At 55.7% G+C, this 9,604-nt stretch overlaps 1 protein-coding gene across 1 annotated transcript; it reads right to left on the bottom strand.

Moving 5' to 3' along the window:
* Nucleotides 1-4,099: 4,099 nt before the first annotated feature.
* Nucleotides 4,100-7,680, bottom strand: PTX4 (pentraxin 4; the record flags this gene model as incomplete). Its single annotated transcript, XM_081256765.1, is given in 8 exon segments — nucleotides 4,100-4,552; nucleotides 4,556-4,680; nucleotides 4,683-4,742; nucleotides 6,272-6,383; nucleotides 6,385-6,590; nucleotides 6,593-6,908; nucleotides 7,539-7,637; nucleotides 7,639-7,680. Coding segments are annotated over 8 exon segments (1,413 nt in total).
* Nucleotides 7,681-9,604: the final 1,924 nt, after the last annotated feature.

Here is a 9,604-nt window from a genome sequence, read left to right as displayed (position 1 = left end):
GGGCGATCTTTGTCTGGGGGTCATATCAGAAAAGTCCTCTTTCTCAGTAGACATACACTGAGATATTAAGGGGTTGTGATGTGATGTCTGCAACGTAGTCTCAGATGATTCACAAGCTAATGGTAATCACAATACGTAGCTACTGATAGCAGGAGAAAGAAAATGTGGTAGGATGTTAGCAGGTGATGAATATGGGGTAAATATAAATGACGTGCAATGTAGTCCTCTTGTAACTTTTTTCTTTAAACTTGAAACTTTTCAAAATAAGAAGATTTTAGAAGTTCTTTATAGGCTCTTCCCCCACATCTTTCAAAATAAAACCAAAATTGAAACCAAAATAAGAGGAAGGAAGCCCAACAGGATTGTTAAGTTTTCCCCACGATCACTGTGCAACAATTTTTTGAAAATACTAAGAACAATGTTCTTTCAGAAAAGGTGTTTTCTCCTTAGTGTGACCTGGCTTTGCCCTTTCGAGGGATGTTGACAAGCACGTGATGGCCCTGTCTGTGGAGGAGGGTCTGGAGGCTGCAGAGTGAAGCTGGCACCGGCTCCAACGAGCCTCATGGCTGGTCCCAGGCTGGTTTCACTGAACGAAGTGGACGAGTGTGGTTTGCGTGAAACCGTCCAGGCAGGAGAAGAGCTGCACACAGCGATGGGGAAGTGAGAACAGTCCCGGGGACGGAGGGGTGGTGCTGGGGAAACCCCTCTGGATCCTTCTGTCCTCCCCCCACTCAGGAATGCAGCAGACGCAGGTCAAACGTGGGATTGATGGGGTTCAAGGTGGATGTGGCTCATGCCACTCACTCAGTGGGGATGGTGGATCACGTGAGATGCGTGCTCACACTCCCCTGCTCAAAACCTGGATGGGCTGCCCTCGACAGAGCCCAGATTCCTCGGCTGGACAAGCCAGCCCTTCCCAAATTCCTAGCAACCTGAGCTCCCACGAAGCTCCTCCCCAAGCCCTTTCCCAGGCCGCCCCGCCCTCGTGGAAACTCTCAGGTGCGATGCGGCTGGCCACCCACAGCCATGATGCTTCTGCCGAATTCCCACCGTTTTAGGGTCTGTGAACCTTGGCAGAAATGCTGCTGTAGAAGTGAAATATCCTGGGTCCCCCATGGTGTTGTAAGCACCCGAAAGCGGGGGAGGGGAGGGTGGGAAATACCCTCCGTGGTCTTTTAGTGCTAGGGACCTCAAGAAACACTTCCTAATCAAATTAACAGTCTTCCCCCCAAAAGATGTCATCTCTCCCACCTCAGTGGAGTGAGATGGAGCAAGGGCTCCAAAATAGGCCAGAGGAGCCTGGGAAAGAGGACGCTTTGAGAAGGGCAGCTCTCCATGAAGATGGACGCGTCCTGGGGAAGTGCCAGGGGAAGCAGAAGTCCGTGATTCCAGGACCTTCCCGTGGCCACCCAGGGGTGTTTCCAGACCTAGGATGCATCCCCTGACCTTGACTCACAGACCAGGGGTGGGGGTGGGGGTGGGGGTTGAGGGGCGGGCAGGTGGTGGCTGGCCAAGTCTCTGAGCTGAAGGCCTAGGATTGCTGGGGCCACAGACAGCTCCGCAGAGATGGGAGCACTGCTAAGAGGCCCCAGAGACTGATTTCAGGCCCCTCCCCATGGAGCTGTGCCCTCCAGCCACCTCCTCGATGCAGAGCTGAAACCAGGCCCCTTGCCGTTCAGTCAGACCTCTCTAGTTTGTTTCCTCACTTTTTTAAAAAAAGTTATCTTTTCCAACTTTTAAAATAATTTATTTATTTATTTTGGCTGTGTTGGGTCTTCATTGACGCACGCGGGCTTTCTCTAGTTGGTGAGTGGAGGCTACTCTTCGTTGTGGGGCGCAGGCTTCTCATTGCGGTGGCTTCTCTTGTGGAGCACGGGGCTCTAGGCACACAGGCTTCAGTGGTTGCAGCACGTGAGCTCAGTAGTTGTGGCTCATGGGCTGTAGAGCGCAGGCTCAGTAGTTGTGGTGCTCACGGGCTTAGTTGCTCCGTGGCATGTGGGATCTTCCCAGACCAGGGCTCGAACCCGTGTTCCCTGAATTGGCAGGCAGATTCTTAATCACAGAACCACCAAGGAAGTCCCTGTTTCCTCACTTTTAAAATGGGTTGGGGACTTCCCTGGTGGCGCAGTGGTTAAGAATCCACCTGCCAATGCAGGGGACACAGGTTCGAGCCCTGGTCTGGGAAGATCCCACATGCCACAGAGCAACTAAGCCCATGCACCACAACAACTGAGCCTGTGCTCTAGAGCCCAGGAGCCACAACTACTGAGCCTGCGTGCCACAACCACTGAAGCTTGAGTGCCTAGAGCCCCTGCTCCGCAACAAGAGAAGCCACCACAATGAGAAGCCCGCGCACTGCAACGAAGAGTAGCCTCGCTTGCCACAACTAGAGAAAGCCCGTGCACAGCAACGAAGACCCAATGCAGCCAAAAATAAATAAAATAAAAATAAATAAATTTACTTTAAAAAAAAGAATGAATATTTTTTAAAAACATGATTCTATCATACAACCCAGCAATTCCATGGCTAGGTATCTACTCAAGAGAAACAGAAGCATATGTCTACACAACCCTTCACATGAGACTATGCACAGAATCTTCATTCACAAGGGCACCCAACTGGAAACAACCCAAGTTTCCATTGACTGATGAACAAAACAAACAAAAAAAACGTGGTCCATTACAACAGAAGGTCATTCAGCCATACAAAGGAACGTAGCACTGACACACAACAACACAGATGAAACTATAAAACATGATACTCGGTGAGAGATGCCAGACACCAAGGATCACACAGTGAATGAGTTCATTTATGTGAAACAACCAGAGCAGGCAAATCCACAGAAACAGAAAGCAGGTGAGTGGGTGCAGAGCTGGGGGAGGGGCTGGGTGGGGACAGGAGTGACCCCTAACGGACATGATTTCTTGGGGGGGCGCAATGGAAGTGTTCTAAAAACTGGATCGCGGTGATGGTTGCACACTCGACAAATTTACTGAAAATCTTTGAACTGTACATTTAAAATGGGTGAATTTCATAGTATGTAAATCACACCCCAATACAGACTCTTTAAAAGCATTGCCCACCCGGGCTTCCCTGGTGGCGCAGTGGTTAAGAATCCGCCTGCCAATGCAGGGGACACAGGTTCAAGCTCTCGTCTGGGAAGATCCCACCTGCCGCAGAGCAGCTAAGCCCGTGCGCCACAACTACTGAGCCTGTGCTCTGGAGCCTGCGAGCCACAACTACTGAGCCTGCGTGCCACAACTACTGAAGCCTGCACATCTAGAGCCTGTGCTCTGCAACAGGAGAAGCCACTGCAATGAGAAGCCCGCGCGCCACAACAAAAAGTAGCCCCCACTCGCTGCAACTAGAGAGAAAGCCCACATACAGCAAAGAAGACCCAATGCAGCTAAAAATAAATAAATTAATTTTTAAAAAAAGCATTGCCCACCCACGCTTAATGTGTGTTTCTGAGTAGCTTGCTCCCTCTGCAGGCCCCCTTCCCAGGGGCTCTAGTGGCCTCACCAGCTGCCACAGAACCTTGATGGAACCCCCAGGGCGAAGGAGCTGTGGGGCCAGGAAATGGACTCCCCAGTCCTTCTCATGAGAGATGTTGGAACAAGGAGCAGCCAAAGAGAAACTTTCTCAAGCCACATGGAGAGAGGACCACAGAAGTTAATGCAAGGAAAATAAGAGTTCTCCAGGAGCCAGCCTGTGGTTGTCCCAAACCCATGCCCAAGGAGGCGCAGAGCTGAAGCGCAGCTCTGCCATGTGGCAAGTTGGGCCGTGTTGAAATGACTTCCTACTACGGGGGGGGTGGGGTTTGGTTGGTGTAAGAATGCCTCAGAGAGGGAAAGAATGCAGTTGTGGGGACCCTGAGGCCCGGCTCTCCCTGTGGGCCCTCCCCCCACCCTGTGGAATACCCACATCCTATGTTAGAGGGCAGGCGTGCCTGGCCCAGGCCGGAGGCAGCAGCCTGCTCCTCAGTGTGGGTGGGGGCCCCTCTATGGATTGTGCTGGGGTCGGGGGTGGCCGAGCGTGGCTGAAGACTTGCTCTTCCCGCCGGCCCACCGTGTGAGCACAGCTGCTGTGTAGCGAGGCCTCAGGAACAGAGCTGTAGGCAGGTGCAGTTCACCCTTTGGCTGAATCCATCTACCGATGCGGCATTGGCCAGTGTTAGGATGGCGCTCATCAGGAACTCCTTCCCAGTGGCCAGGTTTGAGACCTCCCTGGGGACCAGCACCTGGGCCCATATGGCCAGGCCTGCTAGGCTCCCCACGAAGGCCTCAGGGCCAACAAACCCGCCCCCAATGCTGTCTTGCTCCTGATCTAGCATGAGGGAGCCTCCTGGAGGAATCTCATAGCCTTTCCCAAAGCGGGAGCCAGTGGCCGCTAGCCTTTGGCCAATGTGGAGCCAGTACCTGCCCAGGCCCAGGATGGACGTCCAGATGACACACACATGGTGCCAACAGCCATCTAGCAGTGGCTGGAGGGGCAGCTCCCTGAAGGCCGGGTCTCCAATCACAGAGTGGATGGAGCCGGGGGACAGGGAGTCTCAGCCATGCAGAACCAGCTTGTCATTTTCTTTTCTGGTGTACGAGAGGAGAGTGCCCATGTGGCCCAAGGCTGTGCAGACCCAGCTGCAGACAGACAGGGCACGTAGGCCAGTGAGGAAGCCGGGTGGAAGAAGACCACATTCACAGTGGACGCGTTCGGAAAGATGAGTGCAGGGCCCATGTTGCAAACTAGAAACAGAGGGGGGAGAGTCAGCCCACATCGCGAGGGGCAGCGGCTCACTTATTCTCACGTGATCAGCCTCTTACCAGTGGGAGGACTGAGAAGCAGGACACCTGGCTGAGCCACACTCCTCACCAGCAGGGGGCCCTGGATGAGTGTCTGTGGAACAAATCCCCACAAACACAGTGGCTCAAAACAACACACATTTAGCATCTCACAGTCTGGAGGTCAGAAGTCCCTGCAGGTCTCCCCGGGCTTAAAATCACAGTGTGGGCTGAGCTGGTTCCTCTGGAGGCTCCAAGGAGAAGCCCTTTGCTGCCCTCTGACATCTGCTCCTGCCCTTGTATCTGCATCCCTGACAGTGAGCCTCCTGCCTCCCTCTTATAAGGACCCTGTGATGACACTTGTCCACGGGATAATCCAGGATCAGCTCCCATCTCCAAATCCTTAATCACACCAGAAAGTCTTCTTGTCACGTGAAGTGACACATCCACAGGGTCTGGAACCAGGACATGGACATCTTTGGGGGCATCCTGCTGACCAGACTTCCTGCCAGATCTGCTTGCCAGAAGGGTAGGCGGGGCAGGGGTGGGGCACCCAGCCAGAAGCTGGGGGCAGAGCCAGGGAATGTGCATTTCTAGCCCACTGGCCCCTTGGGTTCCAGGGTGGAGGGTGTTCTGTGGCCAGCCCCCACCTCCTCTCTTCACCTGGGGGCTCTTGTCATAATCTTTGGCAGTGGTCCTCAATTGGAGATGACTGTACCCCTGGGGGACATCTAGCAGCGTCTGTGGACAGTTTTGGTTATCAGAACTTTGGTGGCCCCCAAATCTACAGCCCCCTTTCCCGGGACCCCTGGTGGTGCCCTCCAGCCCGCCAGCCCTGTCTTACTGGTGAGGCCCCTAGAATCACACAGATGGGGAGGGACCTGCTTCAGATTAATGGGTCCTGGGGGCTGCAAGGCCAGACAGCCAGGTCACAACTGAGAGTTCGAGCTGAGCGGGCATCTAGTAGTTGGAGGCCAGGGATGCTCCTGAACACCGTTCAATGCCCTGGACACTCCCACAACTAGGGACTACCCGACCCCAGATGCCAGTACAATAGTGCCGCTATAGAGAAACCCTAACCTGGAGATGAGAAGTGGCAAAGCAGAACCGGCTTTGCAAAGACCGGGGGGCCTCCATTGGTGGGCACAGACCCCATGGGATGCAGGCCGGGGCCCTGCAGAGAGGGTTCCTGCTGGCTACGTCTGAGGACGTCCTTGGGACCCCACCAGCCCTGACCAGGGTGATCACCAACTCTGAGTGGGCATTTACTGCCTGCGGGCAGCACCCCACTGGTGTGTGCATTGGGTGGCCTGACTTGCAGGCAGGCCATCACCTGGACGGTTCCTTTCTTCGAGGGTGGGTTTTGTGGGGTGTAAAGCAGTGTCTTCTCCGCCCAGCCTGGGGAGAAGTCCTCCTGGAGGGGACTGGAGGCCTAAGGAGGCACCAGAGGGAAAAGTGGACACTGATGGCGAAGGGTAGGCCATGGTGCTTACTCTCTCCTGGGCTCTCGGGGGGCCACGCCTGCTGGCTGCCTGGGCCTGGGGGCTCCTGCGTCCCTTGGAGACAGCGAGCGAAGTCCAGAGGTGGGTTCCTGAGCTCAGACGGAGCTCTGGGTGCCTGCCTGCCTGCCTGCCTGCAGCTGTGGGGAGCTCGGGCTCGATGGCCTAGGTGGGGCCGGGGTCACCTGCAGGGCGGCGGTGCCAGGGCCGGCCACTTGCAGCCGCCCCTTGAAAGCTGCCCCCCCGGCGCCCTGGCTCTGGACGAGGGGCATCAAGCGAGCCAGCACGCCATGCACGGCCTGCACATCCAGGACAGGCCGGAGAGGGCGCTCCTCCGCTCCCCCTGCCCCTTCCTCTCCTGGGCGCGCTGCTTGCTCCTCTCACTCAGGGCGGTGCCCAAGGCCAGCAGCCTGTCGTCCACCTTCTGGCATCTGCACTGAGTCTTCCGCACCCAGGTCTTGAGGTGGCCCAGGTCGCCCTGCACAGCGGCCTGCAGCTGGCTGAGTGCCAGGGCCGCGGCCTGCCTCTCGTGGGCCAGGCTCCAGAACGAGGCCTCCATGACGAAGGACAGGTTGTAGTTGCTGGCAATGCCCTGCAGGTGCTTTAGGGTTGCCTTTTGGAACCTCCGAAACTGTAGAGAGGACACAGGCATTCCTGGGGATTCGATCCTCAGGGTAATGCGGTGAGGTGGCTGATCACTGCCACCAGCCCCCTCGCACCAAGCTAGAGCTCGCAGCGGCAGACAGCCCCAGGTCTGTGCTGCAGTGGGTGAGGGCGCCACAGGCGGCTCCCATCTCTCCCCGAGCGCCACACTCTTTACCCCTCGACCCTCAGGGTCCTACCTGCCAGCGGGATGGCTGTGCGTGGGGATCAAAGTGGGGAGTGCTTGGCGCAGCCCTGATGCCTGCAGGGCATCCGGGAACTGTCCACGGACCCACACAGGAGTCTCTGCTCTGTGGAGGACCCAGGACATTGCTCCCCATGCCCAGCGGGCGGGCCCCCACCACCCCAGCACACCTGCAGCTACACTCCTCAGGTGGCCCCCAGCTCCACCCACTGTCAGCTGGCTCATCTTTAGAACAAACCCACCAAACCCATTTTGCTATTCCAGCCATAGGTGAAAACAGGCAGCCGATAAGAACTGCAAACTCCACGCTGAGCCCACAGAGCACAGAAGCTTACTACTGTTTCTATGACTTCTGTGCTTTGTCTGGTATCAGTTAAAAAAAACTCTACTGCCCCAAACAGTGGGTATACTCACCTGTGCTTCTAGTCTACAGAGCCTCTCAAGGAATGGTTTTCTTTGCCTCTCAGGTGCAGTTTCTTGCAACAAAGCCCCACATAGATATATGGGCACAAAAAATGAAGAAGAAAGGCAGGGTTTTCCTCCCCAGGCAGCCCATTCTGAGAAGGAGCGAGAGGCACCCCGGCTGCAGGAGAAGCCATCTGCTTGGAGCTCCTGCCTCCCCCATGCTTGTCCACCTCTCCTGGGCAGTGGTTTTCCTTATTCCTCTCTGGCTTGGAGTCAGGTACCTGCTGACACCTTAACAAAAGGCATTTGCTCTGGAGATTTGGAGGTTCCCAAGGACACAAGCTTAAAACAGATGCAAACAGTTTCTTTGGAAAATAACTCTACTGGGTGCAAGCCCTGGTCCAGCTGGCTCAGAGGCAGACAGGGGCGATTGTTTTAGCAGGAGCACCCGGACTCATGTTCCCACCAGAGAAGTCGAAGCAGGACACGGATCCCAGTGGGGGCCGGGGAGTCCTTAGAGCCAAGTCTGCATCAGGGCCCAGCCTGCCGGCTGTGCACAGCAGATCCGATGAGGCCCCTCTCTTGCCCTTGGACAAGGCAAAGGAAATGGGATTGGAGCCACTTAACTTTGTCTTGGGGCCCAGGTTGTGTAGTGGGCTGAGTGGTAGGTCTCAGTCCTAACCCTGGTGCCTGTGAATGGGAGTTTATTTGAAAAAAGTGTCTTTGCAAATGTAATTAAGGATCTTGAGATGAGGTCATCTTGGATTATCCATATGAGTCCTAAAGTGTCTCTCTGAGACAGAGAGAAGATACACATGGGGAGAAAGCCGTGTGAAGACGGAGGCCGAGGCTGGGGTGAAGCTGGCACAGGAGCACAAGGAGCTGGGCGGGGCAGGAAGGATCCTCCCCAGGAGCCTTCGGAGGGAACGTGATCCTGCTGATACCATAATCTTGGATTTCTGGCCTCCAGAGATGCAAGGGAAAAATGTTGTTGCTGTTTTAAGCTCCCCTATTTGTTGCCATTGGTTACAGCAGCCCCCGGAGACAAACACAGGCTGTCTAAGTAAGTAGGGGGCGTGGGACCTCATTCTAGGGCCAGGTCCATGGACAGTTGTGACCCAGTGAGGGCAGCAGGATAAAACCATGGTCAAGGCCAAGACTTGCAGTTAAACAAGACGGCCGTGCAGAGAAGCTGGTCTCCTCTCACTCCTCAAGCGTCACTTTGATGGCAGCAAAGGAACAAAGCCTGAAGGAGACACAGGGCAAGGAGAGCAGGCAAGGAGAACTGACCCGGCGGAGCAGAGAGAGCTGCAGAGGGGAGCCCGAGGGGCAAGCAGCGTGTCGGTGTCCTGGGGCTGCTGCACCCGATGACTACCCTGGGGGGTGGGAGCAGGAATTCATTCTCCCACGGCTCTGGAGGCCGCAAGTCCGAAATCAAGGTGTCAGCAGGACCACACTCCATCTGAAGGCTCCTGGGGAGGATCCTTCCTGCCTCATCCAGCTCCTGCTGTTCCTGTGGTAGCATCACCCCAACCTCGGCCTCTGTCTTCACACGGCCTTCTCCCCTGTGTGTCTCTCCTCTTCTAACAAGAACACCAGTCATTGGATTCAGAGCCCACCCGGATAATCCAGGGTGATCTTATCTTGAGATCGGTAACTTAGTTACGTCCGCAAAGATCCTTTTTCCAGATAAGGTCACATTCACAGGTACACGGATTAGGACTTGGACATGTCTTTTTGGGGGCCACCATTCAGCCCATTACAGGGAGGTCTGAGAGGTTGGGGGGTGTCCAGGGATGGTGGGGGGCTGGGGCGAGGTGCAGGCTGGAGTAAAGAGACTCAAGTCAGCCTGGATACAGAGTTGCCGGACCCCTGTCTCCTCCCTGACCCCCTGTGCTGGGCGACTGCTCCTACACACCAGCCCAGCCCCAGCACGTGGTCAGCTGGCTCTCTGGAGCCGCACTATCCAATACCAGAGCCCCAGCCACGTGCGACTGTTGAGCCCTTCAGGAGGCTAGTCTGAGTGGAGATCCGCTGCAGGTGAAAAATGCACACTGGATTCAAAGACTTAGTAC

This window comes from Mesoplodon bidens (assembly GCF_964165515.1).
Source record: "Mesoplodon bidens genome assembly, chromosome: 15".
Lineage (NCBI taxonomy): Eukaryota > Metazoa > Chordata > Mammalia > Artiodactyla > Ziphiidae > Mesoplodon > Mesoplodon bidens.
The sequence above is the reverse complement of the archived record's forward strand: the minus strand, read 5'-3'. Positions and strand labels throughout refer to the sequence as shown.